The 19857-nt window shown below is 38.2% G+C and overlaps 1 protein-coding gene and 2 long non-coding RNA genes across 3 annotated transcripts in view; 1 reads left to right on the top strand and 2 right to left on the bottom strand.

The window, feature by feature from the left end:
* Positions 1-666: 666 nt before the first annotated feature.
* Positions 667-19857, bottom strand: part of LOC115438984 (calcium/calmodulin-dependent protein kinase type II delta 1 chain) — a 168527-nt gene continuing 149336 nt past the window's right edge. The window contains 5 exon segments of the mRNA XM_075353536.1: positions 667-899; positions 4332-4426; positions 5178-5253; positions 15356-15404; positions 17720-17764. Coding sequence (XP_075209651.1) covers positions 667-899; positions 4332-4426; positions 5178-5253; positions 15356-15404; positions 17720-17764 — 498 coding nt within the window.
* LOC115438986 (uncharacterized) lies at positions 5531-11010 on the bottom strand. The gene is made up of 3 exons (XR_003938178.1): positions 11000-11010; positions 7909-7916; positions 5531-6924 (listed from the first exon to the last, which is right to left on the bottom strand). It is a non-coding gene; the product is annotated as an uncharacterized LOC115438986 (long non-coding RNA).
* Positions 18054-19311, top strand: LOC115438985 (uncharacterized). The gene is made up of 2 exons (XR_003938177.1): positions 18054-18169; positions 18920-19311. It is a non-coding gene; the product is annotated as an uncharacterized LOC115438985 (long non-coding RNA).

The raw sequence follows: 19857 nt of genomic DNA on the forward strand, positions 1-19857 counted from the left end.
TGCAAAACAGTCATCAGAGCTAAGGGTGGCTACTTTGAAGAAACTAGAATATAAGATATGTTTTCAGTTATTTCACACTTTTTTGTTAAGTACATAATTCCACATGTGTTCATTCATAGTTTTGATGCCTTCAGTGAGAATCTACAATGTAAATAGTCATTAAAATAAAGAAAATGCAAAGAATGAGAAGGTGTGTCCAAACTTTTGACCTGTACTGTATATAAATAATTTTACTGGTTCGTCCCACTTGATATCATATTAGGCTGAATGTGGCCCCTGAACTAAAATGAGTTTGACACACCTGAACTAAGTACTGGTCAACTATTCACCCAGTTCTTTTCAAATTCAGCACACATTTTCTTGACCCCCAGCAGAGAGACAGAGACAGCGAGACAGACAGACAGACAGACAGACAGACAGACAGAGACAGACAGACAGACAAGCCATGTCTGCATCTACACTCCATCTGTAGTTACTGTGCAGACTGTTTTGGAGGCACAACAGTGATTGGACATTAACTTGTGGGAGACAGGCACACACTCAGTGGCCTGTAAAGCAGCCAACGCAAAACCGAAAACCATAGGGGCGGATTGTCCCGTGCAGAGCGGACCAAACAGTTCAGTTTTTTCCCAGAGGTGCATCCCTAATAATAACACAGCCATCCACTCACTTGGTGGGCACAGTGGGCGATCCGGAGCGGTGGAAGTGGATGTTCTGCCACTTGCTGTCCCGGCGATGCCAGATGCGGGTCTCCTCTGACTGCATGGTGCGGGGCATCCCGTTGCTGTCGATGTACTGGGTGAGGCGGATGTAGGCGATGCAGGCGGCCTCGTCGCCGATCAGGTGGACGTGAGGGTTGAGCAGGATGGTGTGGATGGGCTGCTTCCCCTTGGACAGCGCTGAAGACAGCAAAGGATGATCAGATCATGGTACAAAGAGGAGAACCACAGCTATTTTTGTCACTTTTGGCAAAAATTTGGTCATTTCTTTAGAAAACTAGCCTCTCTGTTGTACTTTCCCCACAATAAACTCAGTGACAGCATTGCACAGTAGGAATCCACTCAGATGGTTTTCATACTGACATTAGTATTAAAGGAGACCAGTAATCAACGCTGTGTGAGTTGAGTGTGCTGGTAATTGTGTCACTTCAGTGATCTAAGAAGAGTTTTACACCAATGTGTGGATGATAACAGGATAATTGTGTAACTTTTTCAAAACTGAAAACAAAAGATGATGAAACATTTCCTGCAGTTATTTGACATTTCATTCTCATTACGACTGGAACATAAAGTATTTTATATGAATGGAAACTCATGTCCAAATAATTAGAACCAAAAGACAGGAATGAATGTCTTTAACATGTTACGAACACAAAGTCTATTCTTAGGTACAGCTCTGTGCTTTTCTAGTTTTTTCCAATCTAATAAATTAAATGTAAACTGTAATATTTGTCACTGTCAATCAATCAACAAGAGAAATCAGTGGTTGAGGGAGATAAAGAATGACTGAGGGGAGAGAGAGCACTGTTACTGAGAAGAAAGCTCTGAAATAAAGAAAAAAAATAATACATGTGGCCACAGCTTCATGGAAATGTAGGTGGAGCACACACTTCTTCCTGTTGGCACGTGGGTTAAATTATTCCTGAATTTTGTCGCAAGTGGAGAAAAGATGTAAATGAATGAGCAGAGCTGCAGCTGAAATGTGGCTGTTCAGTGTGAAATGACTATCGGTATTTATCTGGTGAGGAAAGACAATATTTGTTTCAACTAATTTTATGCAGAAACTTGGGAAACAAAATATTTTTTTCCTAAACACGTATAGTATATAATTCTGTACTTTTGTGTGGTTCATATCTGCCACTGGCCAACTGAAGAACAGTGTCCATCTGTCTGGATCATGCAGACACAATTTGTCCAAAAGTGTCCTCAAAGACTGACCAGTACGTGTGCCTGTTGTGCTAAATCATTGTCCACCAAAAACCTCAGTTAAATCTCAACTCTGCTGTGAGAAGGTTTCTCAGTTCAAACAGAAAACTCAGCAGGATGCCGGCAGCAGCAGCTCACATGAACAAGCTGCAGAAAAAGCAGAAGCTCCATATGACGTGTGCACTGAATCCAGTCTGAAGGCTCTGAAGTCCTGCCTGGTGTGTCTGGACTCCTGCTGAGAGGCTCATCTGACAGATGCACAGCTAAAAATTCATCAGTTGGTGGACCCTGTGGAGACCCTCACACACAGGACAAGTATGAGGCACTGTGGACCTCTGAAGACGTTCTACCAGACCAACTAATCAGATGTGTGTGCAGTTTTAGAGCACAAAGGCTGACAGTCAGTAGATGAGTCCATAAAGACAAGATTTGACGATCACACACTCAGTCAACCTCAGTAGGAAAACTAAGACAGCAGAAGGGGTTCAGATTTTTGCTGGTCTGATGGAGTCAAGGGGACATGGAGGAAAACCACAGACAGAATCAGACAGAACCAGGCTGAAGATTTCATTAACCAGCTGGAAGTGAACATCTCAGAACTGAAGAGGAGCCTCTCACAGTCACTAAACCACTTCCTGTAAAAACTCACAACCAAGCTGCTCCACCCAAAAAGGCCTGGAACATGGTCAGCCTCACTTTACCATCACATGAAGTGAATGTGACAAGAACAGGGTCTCAGCTGGAGGACAAACTGAAGAAGAGGCAGAGCTGAGTAAAGTCCAGGGGTTCTGACTCTTCATCCTGATCCTCATCCTGTCTGATGAAGAGGAACAGGTCAGTGATGGAGATGTGATGAAGAAACATCCAGAAAACCCACTGAGGTGTTCTACTGGACTCTCTTCAGGGAGATGTTGTTTGGAGGTTCAGGTCAAAGAGACTAAATGGGATTTAGGAGTGATCACAGTCCATCAACCACACATGGATACTGGACAAAGAGACAGAAACAGTGCACTGGCCCTGTCCTCGGTCTGGCGTCCCACCCTCGTCAAGATGAGTGTTAGTGGAGGGTCTGGTCTCCTTTAGTGATGGACATGACATGTCCCACCTCTCATACTTTGGACCTGGTTCTAATGATGGAGGCTAAACTCTGCTCCTCTGATTATCACTCCTTTTAGAAACTACTAGTATTTATTCTTTAAATAGGAAGGTTTCTGAGTCATTACAGTACAGTGTGTTTAGTTAAGGTACTGCATTATCTAGTATTGAATTAATTACCTGTTTGATTTGTACCTTCGAGGTGATAATGCAGATTTAGGAGAATTTCATGTATTGTGATTTAATAGAATAGTATTAACAGCAATCCATGAGATTTAATGAATTTAACTGAAACATGGTGACATACCGCTCATTCTTTAAAAAGGTCTTACATATGCTGGATTTTATACATAATGAAACCGCATGGTTGTTGGATTTATATACATATAAATGAACACAAGTAAATACAGTTTGCTTTAAGTTTTTCTTCCAATAATCCAATAGGATCGTATGAGATAATGTTGGCAATTAGTTTCCCTGAACTACAAAATCTGTTCAGTTCATTTTTGATGTAGTCCAATACTGCGAGTCACAAATTATCTTATCAGTCTCTCACACAAAAGTTTAACCCATAAAGACCCAAACATCCCCCCATCCTTAACTGTTTAATACCTGTTGATCCACTAATTCTATCAATCCATGTAAATAATTGGTGTAAAATACGCCAATACAGTTATTCATCTTTTCATGGTCATCAGATATGACCCATGTGGATGTTCAGAGGCTCCGTAGTTACCATGGAAACACTGTCATCTTCTACAACATTGATTCACCAGTAAAACCCATGGAGCTGGATCAATGACGGTGGATGGACACACTGGGTTTATGTTCAGTTAATGAGAGACTGGACTGAAAAGACACTTTTTCCTCAGTTTTTTTCTGTTTTGATGGAATAACTTTTGAATTAACTCTTGAGTTTTCATGAACATCTATATCAAATGTAGGAAATTACATATAGGAAAATAAATGATTTACAGTGAAAAATGCAAAATACAGAGACTAATATTATAATAAATGGTCATAAATCGCTTAAACTGATACAGAAGTAGCCCTAATGTAGCTACATAAGCTAATGCTAGCACTAACTCAATATTACATGACATTAACTGCTAATTAGCCTAACTAGTGCTAATTAGTGTGTTTTTTAAATGATGCTATTGTTTCAATGGAGAAGTGCTTAGAGGCAGAAGTTATATGTAAAAAACAACCTTCCAATACTTGTTTCCAATGAAATGTTGGAGGGCCAATAATGTGAAGGATTCTATTAAGTGTTTGCCTTCTGTGCACAGGAGAATAAAAACAGATCTGTACCATTTTCGAAGTAGAAGCGGTGGAAGTCGGTGCCCTCCACCAGGTTACCCAAGGCCTCGGGTTCAAAGGACGTGAGTCCAGGGTCACAGATCTTCCTGAAAGAACAGACAGAACTTACATGACTGGACTGTGTGAACGTTAGATATCAGATCTAGTAAAGCCCAGGTGTCAAACATGCGGCCCAGGGGCCAAATCCAGCCTGCCAAAGGGTCCAGTCTGGCCCGTGGGATGAATTTGTGAAATGCAAAAATTACACTGAAGATATTAACAATCAATGGTGTCAAAATCACTTTAATTCAGGTTCCACACACAGACACATACAGTCCAATTAGATTTCAAGTGGGTCAGACCAGTAAAACATTATCATTATAACCTATAAATTATGACAACCCCAAATTCTCTGTTTTTTTGGTATAAAAAGGTAAAATTACCTGAAAATGTTTATATTACCAAACTATACTTTTACAAACAACATGAATATCCAGAACAAATATGAACAAATGGAAATGTGTAAAGAAAAGTAAATGCAATTTTACCAATATTCTGCCTATTACTAAATGTTTTGTCCGATTGTAATGCACACGTGTAAATGATAAACTGATAAACCGAGGCATAATATTGTTAAAATTGCACTTGTTTTTCTTAAGACAATTCAAGTTGTTCATGTTATTCAGATTTTTAGGGAAACTTTGGAGATGTAAACCTGATCACAATATAATTTTACTTTTTTCACTGGTATTATTTTACTGGTCTGGCCCACTTAAGATCAAATTGGGGTGAATGCGGCCCCTGAACTAAAATGAGTTTGACACCCCTGTAGTAAAGTATGAAAGGAGTTGAACTGACGTGTAGGCTTCGAAGTCTCCATTGTTGATGGCTTCTATAAGCTGCTCGGTCACTTTGATGATCTCCTGTTTACGAGCTGAGACACAGAGACACACAGGTCGTTACACAGCGATACACAAGCTTTAAAAACACCAAGAGAAGAGTCACAAACTCAGGCTGAAGAGAGGAGTGGTGCGGAACATGAGGATGACATCCACCCACAACAGCTGGTCACTCATGGTGTGAAGTTCACATGTCAAGAAACACAAGAAACACCAGTGTCATGTAGAAATGAATGAGTGAGAGGAAGTTAGTCAGCGTGGACCACATGACGACATCTACATTACCTTTCATGCTAAGAAGGTAAGCTAGGAGACAATGAATGGAAAGAATAAGTGCTTCTTCTACATCCACTGCAGACATTTACAGGATGAGCTGACACTGCAGTCAGTCACCACATGAAACCTTTGTATACGACACACACTTCTCTCTCTCTCCCACACACACAGACACACAGCATCATTACAGAGGTGTGTTTTACCTTCCACAGCTGGAGGTGTGCTGCTGTTTCCAGCTAACTGAACACTCACAGTCTGAGCGCTGATGCACTCAGCTGACAGAAAAACCAACAGAGTCACTGCTGAGATGGGAAACATGCTGCCTGATCAACTAAGACCACATCCACTGACTTCAACTGGAACACAGGAGACGCTAGGGTTAGTCCAGACCGGCCTTCTATCCTCTGATTGGCTGATTTGGCAGAAGGCCTGACAGATAAACCACTGTTGGTTCATTGTGGACTTTACTTTGCAAACACTGGAGCTATACTGACGTGGATCAGAGAGATGCTCCTCATGTGTCTGATTATGTAAACTAGGGGCTTGGGGCACAGAATTATGCAACCATTTGCAAAAAATCTAGTATAATTTGCACTTAACCTCATTAAAAGTAAATCATTAATAATAATGTAATGGTTGGATACGGTTTAAAACCGATGCAATAATTGTGATGCATGTAATAAAAAATTTACATTTTCTCTGAAATTTTATCATAACATGTACGTAAAAAAAATCTAAGTGCATATTTTAACATAGTTTTAGGAAGTTATAACATTAGTGGGCACAAAACTGATGCTTTTACCAAAACCAGAATATTCTCTAGTTTATTATTCACCACTGATTATAGTGTTATGTTTAAGCACAAACTGACTTAAAACTAAAATGTACCAAAAACATTTTTAGTCAGGCAAACAAATCCATATGGATTCAATGTTAATCATATCAGGAAATATGCTTATTTAAACTTTATAAGTCTTTAATCTATTCCTGTTTGTCCGTTTTGTAGGTATCTGCTTGAACAGTTTTCAGTGAGCTCAAATTCAGACGAATGAAATCAGAGAATTAATTTTACTTTCAGTGAGAGTAAACACTGACTCAGCTGCAAACGTCCACAGTCACACTGGTGTTGACACAGCAGAGGCTCTGAGATATGTTAAATCCTCTACCACTTCACAGGTCTGTGTAAATGAGCAGAGGAGAAATGTATAAAACCATCAGGTCTGGTTTCCACAATAAACATAAGAGTTTAGAACCTCAGTGTCACTACACATAAACACAGCCCTGTCCTGCTGTGGGTGTTCACAGAGTGGAAATAAAAGCCTCTAACATCTGTCTGCTGTGGACACCTGTCCTCTGGGGTCCACTGGAACGGACAGACACTAATATTATATATTTTCATTTTACCCTTTGATAAATCAGATTTTAATCATCTTCTCAATGTGAAGTTGTGAATCCACATGAAACATCAGTTCGATTCATCAGTGTCCGTTTGGTGGTGATGCTTCAGTTATTACTGCATAATTAAATAAGTCCTATTGTCATTAAAATATCAATGTTATCACAAGTTGTATAGATACAACACAAAGAGAATATAGAGAAATATATAGAGAAACTGCAGAGACAGAGTAAACTATCCAATGACAGTAAAACCCAAACTAATAATTCACAGTACCATCTACTATGAAGGAATACACACTGTCAACTGTCCATGTATGTTCCTATTTTATTTTAGTAGGATGTTTTGTTTTCTCTACCATGCCAGTATTTTTTGTCTATTTTTTTCTCTTCCTCTCCAGGTCTTTGAAAACGTACTTTCTTTCTACTATTTTAACACCAATTTAATTCTGTGTTTACTATGTTAATTGGTCACTATGTAAAAGATGGAAACTTAATGCTGATACTTACACATTACAAGTGTCATTCCAGCTTCTGACCAGTGAGAGGCGCTGCAGGACAGCAGCTGTGCCCTCACAGTGAATGAGGTGTGGTTCTGAACTGAGCTGCTTGATTTTCATTTTCTACCCGAGAGTGACATGACCTCTCAGTGCTCTGCATGGCTTTTGCTGAATTACTTTTAGATTGAGTTCAGAATATAAAACTAGAACTGTACCAGGTGAGTATGAGCCATTGAAGCATCATGTTAGCTCCCAAAAAAACTCCCTATCGACACACTGGCAAATGGGCACGGTCAAACGGTTATGTAGGGTAAAACAATTGCTCAGATGATAACAAGTCGGCCTACATTTACCTGGCATATAAGTGTTATACATGGATGGAAAGGGTACTTCTAGTACTGTGAGGCCATGCAGAGGCGGTCTGCATAGAGCTGCTACTCAGTGGAATAGGTGGCCTTGTGCTGTGAAAAAAACCTAACAATATAAGAAGTTTTTAAATTATCCTTAAGAAAAGACCACGTAAGAATCTGACAGTGGGGTGAGAAAAGACTAAGTAAGAGTCTGTCCAAATTTGAAATACATTTGTAAGTTACAATACATACACTGTTGCCTATTTTGTAAACTTTTCTTTATATATAAAATGATGCATGTGCCATTTTAAGTGATGGATCCCAGGAAGACTAGTTGTTACCTTGGTAGCACCTAATGGGGATCCAATTTAAACAAATAAATAAACAAATAAAAGATGTTGGTCAATTTCAGCCATTTTCACAGAAATCTTTATGAAAAACATCTCAGTTACGTAAGGCGAAAAAACATCAAAAATTGGCACATTTTTCAGCATATCAAAAGTTTCTGTTTTCACTTTAAGTTGCCTAAATTAACATCACCATAGTGTCAGGTCTACTGTTAACTGCAACTCCTGCAATTTTAGCGAAAAAAAAAAAATCAGTCTAGGATTGGGAGATGTCAATATGAAGTGAAGTCTGGTTACGCAGGGTAAAGTGATTATGGTTATGCAGGGTAAATTCTCAGGTCCTTGAGGCTGGTAATCTAAATTATCTGTCAAGCACAAATTATTTAATATCCCAATATCATGCTGGAGTGAATAATTCTAAGTATAAATAATGTTTAAAATCTATAATCATTAAGGTTGAGATATAAACCAGTACTCTCTTGGGCAAGTAAAGTATGAGTCAAAAATGTAAATGTGGACGTCAAATATAGTCTTCTAAAGCAGTGAAAATCCATTGGCTCTCTCTTTGTTTTTGTAGACATCATTTAGAAACAGTACAGTTAGTTTTTGGACTCCCTAACAGTTATGTATCAGCTACAAATGACAAAATAAGTCTGTCTTAAAAGGTGTTTTTTTTTTTTCACCCAACATGTTCATATGGCCCTGACTGTTCCCAAATACTGAATACAGCGTTTGTAAAATACTTCATCTGAGTCCTTCCTGTTTTGCCGACAGCAGACATTCTCTATATTGTGCTACTGATGTAAACCCTCTTTATGCACTAAACTGCTCAGCGCACCCGCCTTAACCTGCACTAACAGTTCCAACATCATTAAATACAGTCGATATTGTCTAGTTTTGTGCATTCAGTGAGGACATTCCCTCTGGTCAGTGAATATTTGCACCAGTTCAGTCCATATTGTGGCACAAGAACTCAAAATAAGGTCTGAGAAGGTCAGTGCACAGGCTGTGTCCTCAGGTGACAGTGAAAGTCACAGTTTAGTTGTGCAGGTAACATGCTCCTGCTTCAGATCAGCTGGTATTCATTATTTAGAATGTAACACATCTACACAGTTATGGCATTTGGCCATCGGCAACACATGTATGAAAGAAAACCAACTACAAAAAACGCTGTAACATTGCAAAAGAGGCTGTGAATATGAAGATGTTTTGCAAATAAAAGACAAACAAAGGCAAAACTATCACTACCCTAAGAAGAATACTGGGTTTAACAGAAAACAGTGCCAACAAAAACAAATGTGGGCTAAGTTCCAGTTCAACTTATATGAAATTTCACAGTATAAAGCCCATCATTTCTTAATCATTCATAGATTCGTTCCACTTTTTCTACTCTACAGACTCTGCTATCAGAACAGGAGGCTTCCAGCTCCATCCTGATCTTGGGGGAAGTGGACTTACACTGGGACCTGGAGGGGCCCGGGCTGGGCCGGGGTCGGGGCCCAGGGCCCTTTGTGGGGGTGTGATGGGGGCCACAGTGGCATGTAGTGGGATGGTCAGAGAAAAAGACCAGAAAGGAAGATGTGAAGAAGAGCAGCAGGTAGACAGCGACCAGCACCCACAGGATGAACCGGCAACAGTCCTCAGCACTGGGCCAACAGCAGAAGGAGGACCAGAAGGAGACAGAGGAGGAGAAGAAGGAGGAAGAGGAGGATGACAAAGAGGAGGAGGAGGAGGAGGAGGAGGAGGGCCTGCGAATGGAGGAGCTGTAGGAGTGCAAGTGTTTAAGGTGGAAGATCTGGGGACTAGAGGGGCGAGAATTTTCTAAAATGACAGTGAAATGGAGAAAATGAAAACATGACATGAAGAAATGAAAGCTGTTCGAATCCTTCAGATAGTAGCAGATCTGAACCAATCAGCCTGGATGAGAACATGAGGGGAAAGGATGAAGAGATGAACAACATGAGGAGAAAAAGAACAATCATGACACGAACACAACTGAACAAACCCAGCACTTATAAACACCTAAAATTAAAATAACTGTACTTTATCTGTGTGGACGGAGACGAGCCTTTTAAGTATTTATTTATGAGCTTAGACTTGTATTTATACCACTAAATATGCCAATACTGTTTGTGTATAACCCACTAGTATGAGGGCAGTCATCGCTCATATTTCTGGCCACTTGGGGGCAGTAGAACAAACCATTTAAAACAGCAGTGACAACCCTGAAAATATAGAGCAAACATTTGAACTCAGTAAATATGAAACATCATTACTGACATTTACAGCTGCCTGGTGAATAAATACCGGTGACCTGGGTTTGACTTTGGTTTGTCATTTCTCTAAAACATACTCAAACTGATCATCATACTGCTCATCAGCTCCAAGAATCTCATATAAAACTGCTGTGATAATGAGCCAAAGTAGGAAAATTGTGGTTATTATAAAACCTCTCCCAAAAATTAGCACAAAGATGCGAAAAGCTGTGCTAAAGGAAAAACTGTAATAGGGCATTCCAAATTTCCAGACTTCAACCTCATTGAAAACCTCTGGAATGCGATTGAGAGGGAGATAGACAGTCAGGAGTTGGCAAACAGAACTGAGCTGCTGGATTTTTGTTCCAGGAGACGCAATGAATCCAAGATTAACACAGACGACTGATGGAGAATACGCAAACATGAACAACAGCTGATGGAAATAATCGTTTTTGGACTGAACACTAATTTCTGAACTCTGAAAACAATCAATTTTCTCATCTTTGTGATGATCAGCTGTCATTGTCTGCTTTTTATGACTGTACTTTTACATGAAATTTGACTGTCACTAGTTCTACAAACATCCATTTTACTTAAACATCTACCTGTAGTTAAAGCAGAGGTCTATTTGAGAGCTGTGTTTATCAGTTTTTGTCACTATGAGAACCTCTTTTTCTACAGTGACTCACTGTTTTAACGTCTTAATCGTCAATTACTCATCTTCCTGTGCTGTAAAACAAAAATACATCTTGACAGTTATGTAACCAGTGTAATAGGTATAAAAGCTTAGTTATTTTTTCTCATTTAAACATATTTTAGCTGTTTAAATCTTCAAAAAAAGATAAAAAGTCTGGCATTAGCTCAGTGGTTCCCAGCCTTTTTTGGCTTGTGACACAATTTTAACATAAATTTCTGGCGACCCCGGACAAAATGGAGACTTTTTTTTTTTGTTGCTAAAATTAATTGGTTTTTGATCATGTAATAGTTTGCTATACTATGTTGCAAATAAATGTTACTTTTAGATGACATTTAAGATATATAATGTATATTATTTTGGATGGAGGCAGAAAAGCCAGGTGTAGATTACTGCACAAAGTGAGAATTTTATTTTCCTTGGTCAGGATATGTGCAGTCAGTCCAGCTTGGATTTACAAGGCTGACAATTAACACTGAACAAACAAGAACTCAAACTATGAATTAGGGCTGAACAATATGGACAAAATGTCATATCTCGATATTCATGCCAGATATCTCGATATCGATACAATACAATATGACTACGGGTTTGGTGAAAACCAAGCATTTTTCAGAAAAATACAAACATCATAATACAAAAGAATGTGGAAAGTGCAGTTTTATTTATAAGAACTCACTGCCAGTCATCAACATTAACATAAAGTACGAATAAATACTGTGACTTGTGACTTCCAGAGCTGTACATGCAGGGCAAATCTATATTGTTTATATCATTGCTTTTTCAATATTAATATCTTGAATGTTCATATCTAGATATAGATACGATAACGATATATCTTTCAGCCCTACTATGAATTATGAAAGAACTGCCGCATCTTAAACCGACCACAATGAACATTTGAAAGATAAACAGCACCACAGTGCTTCAGTTTCAGCTTCACACTTTTTCATGTCTTTTATGTATTGGGATTGTCTCTGTCAACTCACATTATATTTTTTATTAGTAAGTGTTTTTTTTGTTTGTTTTTATCAACTACTAGAAATTTCAGGCGACCCCACGGTTGAAAAACACTGCAGACACAGACAGAAAAGTACAAAAGCCTCTTTGGATAAGATACTGGGAAATAACATTTTTATCTATTTCTTGGGAAAAAACCCAAAACCCACCAGAAACGAGCTTTAACACAGCGTAAGACAATGTTAGCGTTTACAGCCTTTTCCAAAATGCCCCAAAGGAATCGGAACATTTGCTCTGATTCTTATTCCATAAAATGCGTGTTCTGTCAGAAAACCGCGTTCTTTATTGAATCCAGCGACTGAGGAAAAGAAACGCTGCTCATTCTCAACACTTTTGCAGAGGAAATGACACACTGAAGTAACGCTGCCAACTATACATCACACACACACACGTTATATTGAAGGAGTAGGAAATCCCATTAGCCCTCATCACTAGCCTTGCTCTTCTATCAGCCCATTTCCTGCCACAGATGCTGCAGCTTCACCAGCGCTGAGATCACAAAAGAAGCCTCCATTGAAATCTGCTCCTAATTTTCAACAGATTGGATTAGGTTCATGGATTGCAGACAGAGATAGAGCTGTATTATTACCCACAAGAAAAATAACCACCGAATGAAACGCGAGAATCTGTGTGAACCCTTAAGTGGAGCAGCGTGAGGTCATTTCAAAGCTTTGCTGAATAAGGTTATTGGAGCAGCGGGGGATGACGACCCCATCCAGGATGACGACCAACGGCAGACATTCTATAAAGGCCAGTGAAGCGTCCACTAATGGACCCATACATTAGCAACACACAGGAATTTCCTGTACGCAGACACACACACACCAACGTGACAATCCATGATCTGTCACACAGATCAGATAAAAACAAGACCACAAAGGGCAAATAGGATCAACACTGATAAACACTGCATCAGATTTATGTTGAGTACATGTTAAAGCTCCTCTGTCTGTCAGATCATCAGTTCAGGTGAAGGTCAATACTGTAGTGAACCATCAGAAAACACAAACGTAATCACAAATCAATACAAATATTCACTGTACTTGTCCTCTGCAGTCTCTCAGATCCCCTGTTGACTGTCTTTGTTATATCGTAGCATCTGAACTATTTGATATCACACATTTCCTTACACTCATCACAGTATTTGTATTTCGTGGTTATTTCCTGTGGATCTCAGAGCTCACATCTAAGGACATTTAGAAATGTGGCAAAACGGAACTAAACAGGATATGCATTAGGCAATTCTAAACTAATAGAATAAACTACAGTAATATAATAAACTAGCATAATAAACCAACCTAATATAATAAATTAAACTAATACAACAAACCAAACTAATGTAAATAAACTAAACTAATATAACAGACCAAACTAATATAAGCTAACCTAATGTAATAAACTAAACTAATATAATAAACTAAAATAATACAACAAAACAAACTAATATAAGCTAACCTAATGTAATAAACTAAACTAATGTAATAAACTAAACTAATATAATAAACTAACCTAATATAATAAACTAAAATAATACAACAAAACAAACTAATATAAGCTAACCTAATGTAATAAACTAAACTAATATAATAAACTAAAATAATACAACAAACCAAACAAATATAAGCTAACCTAATATAATAAACTAAACTAATGTAACAAACCAAACTAATATAATAAACTAAACAAATATAATAAAGTAAAATAATATGATAAACTAATATAATAAACTAAAATAATGTAATAAACTAACCTATTACAATTAACTAAAATAATATAATAAACTTACCAAATATAATAAATTCAACTAACATAATAAACTAAACTGATACAATAAATTAAACTAAACTAAACTAAACTGATGTAACGTGAAGGTTGTGGTGTAAGATGTTACACATTTTCCATTTATGCCGTTTTCATTTAAAAGCTGACCTTATTTATAAAAGCTGTCTCTCAGATCCCCTGTTGACTGTCTTTGTTATATCGTAACATCTGAACTATTTGATATCACACATTTCCTTACACTCATCACAGTATTTGTATTTTGATGTAATAAACTAAACTAATATAATAAACTAAAATAATACAACAAACCAAACTAATATAAGCTAACCTAATATAATAAACTAAAGTAATATGATAAACTAATATAATAAGCTAAAATAATGTAATTAACTAACCTATTACAATTAACTAAAATAATAGAATAAACTTACCAAATATAATAAATTCAACTAATATAATAAACTAAACTGATATAATAAATTAAACTAAAGTAAACTGATGTAACGTGAAGGTTGTGGTGTAAGATATGTTACACATTTTCCATTTATGCCGTTTTCGTTTAAAAGCTGACCTTATTTGATCGAAAAACATTCTCGGCAAAATTGTACTAGTTGAATTTTGCAGTTCACCTCAAAATATTTAAAAATACAGAAATATAGCTTTTATTGATTCTATGATTAAATGCCTTGTTTCCAAATTCTGACCTGATTCTTTTGTTGGAGTTATAAGGCTGACAATTAATACTGAACAAACAATAACTCAAACTATGAATTATGAAAGAGCTGCAGCATCTGAAACTGACCACAATGAACATTTGAAAGAAACAGTACCACAATGCTTCAGTTTCAGACTCAGTTTGTCATGTCGTTTATGTATTGGGATGTCTCTGTCAACTCATATATTTTTTATTAGTAAGTTTTTATTTCATTTTCATCAATTAGCTACTAGAAATTTCAGGCGATCCCACGTGGGGTCCCGACCCCAAGGTTGAAAAACACTGCTCTATGGTGCGAGCTGTGATTGATTTACACCTACGCTTACGTACGATTTCTGTAAGGACCATTCCGCACTGCACTTGTATTACATTGAGAAAACTTCAATAAAAAGATCTTGATCAAAAAAGTTGAATTTAAAAGGCCTCCTATTTATAGTCTGTCACTTAAAATAGTGAAAATGTGTTCATGTAGCTGTTAAAAGCACCAGCCTCCACATCCAGCTGTGAGACACCGCTGCCTGGTAGAGTTACTGGTCAAGGTTAAGGTTAAAAGGAGCTCAACATGCAAAACAAACCAATGAACAACATGCTCCAAGACAATGAATAAAACATAGTTAAAGACAATAACTAATCCAGCGTAACGCATTCATGCAAAGCAGGAGGGGCACTCTGGACTGTGGTGAGTCCACATCTAATAATAACCACCCAAGTACAGGAGGAAGGTGACCTTAGCGTCATAGGCAGCAGTTTTAATGAGGTGTGTGGGCGTCGTCCTGCTCCTTTGTATTAGTCGGCCTCCTTACCTCTCACGTCCTCGTCCTCGATGGTCGTGTTGGCGCTCTCGCTGGACTCCTGTCAAACGACAAACACAGCGGTCGTGAGGAAAACCAGCCCGGTACACGAGCGCAAACAGACATTTAAAGCTGCGCTGACATCGGTACACTCAGCAGTCACACAGAGCAGGAGGGTTTATGATCATCTACTGCAGCACCTGGAACACACACAACTGCACCATCATCACACACACACACACACCGTCCACATACTGTCTGGTCATGAAGCTCTGTGTGTTTGCTGTTACTTAGACCTCAGTGTCGGAACAGGAGTGGACCATGTTTGGGATTCATTTTACTAGAGTTCTGTCTAATAACATTATGTTTGATTTCTGGTTTTGGTCTTTTTTTATATATACACTACAAACAAAAAGTTAAGGATAGTTCAAAAAATTCATGGGAAGGAATGCTTCTCGAACCAAAAAAAAGAGTTTGTTCGAGGTGCTCAAAAAAAGGGACTCAAAAAGTAGATATCAACTGAAAGAAAAATCCAAGGCACTCTCTTTAAACATTAAATGCCTTTATTGACATGGCACGGTCATATCTAGACCTAGATATGACCGTGCCATGTCAATAAAGGCATTTAATGTTTAAAGAGAGTGCCTTGGATTTTTCTTTCAGTTGATAAAACGTTAAGGATAGTTTTAATTTTTGGGCTACTTTTTTCAGTTGGGATTCTTGTGCAGTGCTTTTTACTTTTTTGTGTGTGAATTGAATAAAAACACATTTTTTTTAATGACCAAACATAGTTTTATTTTCAAATGGCAAAAATGACCAGAAAAAAGACAAAAAAAAAAAGAAATATCCTTAACTTTTTGTTTATAGTGTATATCAATGCAGTAACTAAATTAACTAAATTAAGGGTACCGACAAAAAAATGTGATTGATTTTCAAAATTTTGCCAATTATACACGGGTTACATTAAAATGGACTCATTTCAGTAAAAATATTTCACCCAGAATATCCAATTCATGATGTATGATGTGTAGTTATAACTTCCTTTTGCTTTTCAACAATATCCTCCTAAGACTCAGCAATGCATTTCACAGCTTTAGTTAAAAAAAAAAAAAAAATGTCCACTGCAAAGCATATTCCATCAAAAAAAAAAAAAAAAGTAAACAGGTATCTGAATTTGTGCTGATGTAAAAAAAAAAAAAAAAGATAAAACTTCTACTTTTCTGGGTCTCAGGAGGATCTCTCTCCTCATTTTTCCCCCCTTACTTTATCGTTTACTATCAGTGAAAATTTCATCTAAAAGGAAAATTTAAAAAAATGTATTCTATATAATTAGTTACATTACTAATACACATTTAACCAGATAACTAGTACTATGTCACTTACTACATTGCAAAAGAATCCTTAATAATGCTAAAGTAACAGCTGTGATATGTGACATAATTACTTCCATAATGTTCAACCATAGGAGACGATGGAATATCTGAACTCTAAATGTCATGTTCTGCCTATACAAGTACTTTTTTGCTTGAGGCCCTGTGTCCTTTTCTCTTGGTATATTGTGTTTTGTACTGCTATATTTGCATTTCACGCCAATCATATCCTGCAGATTAAAAAAACATGCGATTCAACGAGTGGGGAAAAAAAAAAAGACATTACTGCTTTACAACATTTAAAGCAGGTTACAGGTTAAAGCAATGCAGCACATACATTTAATTTCCATTTCTACATAGTATTCTCTCTATATACACAACACATACGCTACACTTTGAGCTCTAACACCATCAAGTCACTGCACAAAGCGGAAGGTACAAGCATGCACACGAGAGCCTGATGGATTATACATGATAATAGACGTGTACATCTGCACAGACGAATCACCTCCACACGCTAAATGGACTCAGGCTATACTGTTAAACATATAGCATGGAACAGCTCTGGTATCCATGGTATTTGAGCAGCATGTATAATCCCTTTGTCACATAACCACCTCCATCTTATGTTATATTGACGATGGTAGCACATGCTTTACCAGGTTTTAGTAACGGCATGTGATGTCACAAACTCAGTCCATGACGTTACAGAAACACATCTACAATAAAAACCGTCATTTATAAAGACATTCGAATGGTAACATTAGAAACTGCTGATAAAAAAAGATGACGAAAAACATTAAATCACAGAAGCATGCAGAAGTTGGCATGCGATATTGAGCAGGATCCATGGTTTCCTGTTCTGTCACGGCATGTTGAGTGTCATAAACATCCAATGGCATACGAACATCATCATCATGAGAAGCGACACTATGGCTCTACGGTAAATGGAGCACACGTTACCAGCAAACTACACCTTCAGACTAGCAGCTGAGCAGCTGTATACCTTGTTTCCATCAGCTGGGTTGTGGATAACTGTGGTTTGAGGCTCCTGATTTGAAAAGACGAACAGTTGGTGCAGAACGAAAGTGAGTTAGAAAGGAGGTTTGAGGGGGAAAAAAAGCACTTGAAACATAAAAAGGTTGTGGAAAAAGAAGGAAAAAGACTTGGGAGAAAGCAAGAAAGCTCTAAAAACAGACTCAATACACGACAGCACTAGTGTAGATGGAAATGGTAATGATACAACACTGGAAATACAACAATCCTCTTCACATCAGTTGTTTTATGGCACATGATCGGTACATTTCACCCAAAACTGTCGACAAAATGACAATAACAGACATGAAACACAAACACATTATCATGACACGATGGCCTTGCTCAGACTGCCAGACTCCAGTTGTTGACTTATCCAGCCTGTATCCAGGTTGATGACAGTAAAAACGGATACTTAAAGGTGGGGTCTGAGATGTTTTTCTGGAGCATTTGTTACTATATTCCTTAAAATCCCCTTCACACCCCGATTATAACTAATTAATTAAATGCTATAATGCAAAAATGATAAAAAAATTAGTTACCTGTGGAACGGACAGGACTGAAAAAACACCATTCGACCATTTTGAGCGCCCACGCAAATGGTGATATCTCTATCAAACTCAACTGCCATTCATCCCTCCCCCCTTCCCCCCTCTGCACGTACCCCTCTTCGAGCATGAAGTGCTTGTACAGGAAGCGAAGCCAGAACCTGGCTATATTAGGATGGAAAGTTCACCGGCAAACTGTTTTGTCACTAACATAAATCACTAGGAAATGTAACATTAGTCACGTAGGTCTGAACTGGGGCTGTTCTGGAAGAGTGGGGGTGTTAGAGGAGACTGAATGAGGTATGCATGGATACGTGAGCTGGAGGTTTAGCAGGGGCTGTAGCCGGCGAGGGAGCCTCACGTAGGAGATGGAGCTGTGGCCGGGGCTGGGTCGGACCGTATACGGCATCGGAGTAAAGCCTGGGACGGAGCAGAGCCTCACGGCTAATTGTTGCTGTGCAGCGCTCGTGAACTCTCGGGAACAAGCGTTGCACGTGCCACTACTCTGGAGGCATGGCTTCGGAGGGACATCTGAAGAAAGGGGTTTGGACTTTTGAATTGAGTATGTTAAAAATGTAGCTAGCTCGAACCGTTTTTCCAAAATCTCAGACCCCACCTTTAAGTGTTCAAATGGAACTGATTTCTCAGTTTGGTCACTACAATATATGACCTGCACTATGGAGAACATGGCGGCCTAAATAACCCGTCTGATGGTACGTTAGTGGAGGCTCCTCCTTTACATGTGAAACTGGAAAAAGTACAAAGTCACAAAGCTGCTTCACCACAGTCACTAATGCAGATAAGTGGTGATATCAACACAAACAAACCTGATCTGATCACTTGCAAATAACAAGAAATAAATGTGAGTTGGCTGCAGTCTGAACAAAGCCTATGACAGATGGTCCTTTATCAGACACACATCCCAGATAACAGCTTAAATATCCAAAAACACACAGAGATAAGTGCATTTTACACATCACACATCTGTATTACTCTATAGGTATTACACAAATCACCCAAAATCAATGAGAGAAAGGTTAACGTGGTCCATTGTAATGGATTTTTCAGTCACATGTACAGTTCGTGCTATTACAAAACTGTTTGCCGTACACTGCCGTTTACTGTGTCCCATGTGACCCATTGTAACATCATGCAGCTTCGACTAAAGCCCCTGAGGAGAAAGATTGGATGATCTGCAGGTGAACTCTGTCATAGGTACACAGCTAATGGCTAATGCTACTGTAGCATTAGCCATTTGTGTTGTGTGAGTTTCTGAAATCATTTAACATTTACTTTCTTTTCAGGAGAGAGTGGATGAGATCAATGTCATTTTCATACATGCGTTTCATACAGAGCATGAGTCAGGATTTGGTTAGTCTAGTTTAGCTTAAAGACTGGACAGAGTAGGAAACTGTAAAACTGCAACTTATAACTTTTAAGCTAAGTGTTGTATATTTAACTCAGTTAACTCAGTTAGTCAAGTATGCATGCATCACAAGTAAAAATGATAATTTGTTAAGACCTAACTGTAGTTTTCTTTTTTTTTTTTTTTTTTTTACAT

Source organism: Sphaeramia orbicularis, chromosome 18, assembly GCF_902148855.1.
Source record: "Sphaeramia orbicularis chromosome 18, fSphaOr1.1, whole genome shotgun sequence".
NCBI lineage: Eukaryota > Metazoa > Chordata > Actinopteri > Kurtiformes > Apogonidae > Sphaeramia > Sphaeramia orbicularis.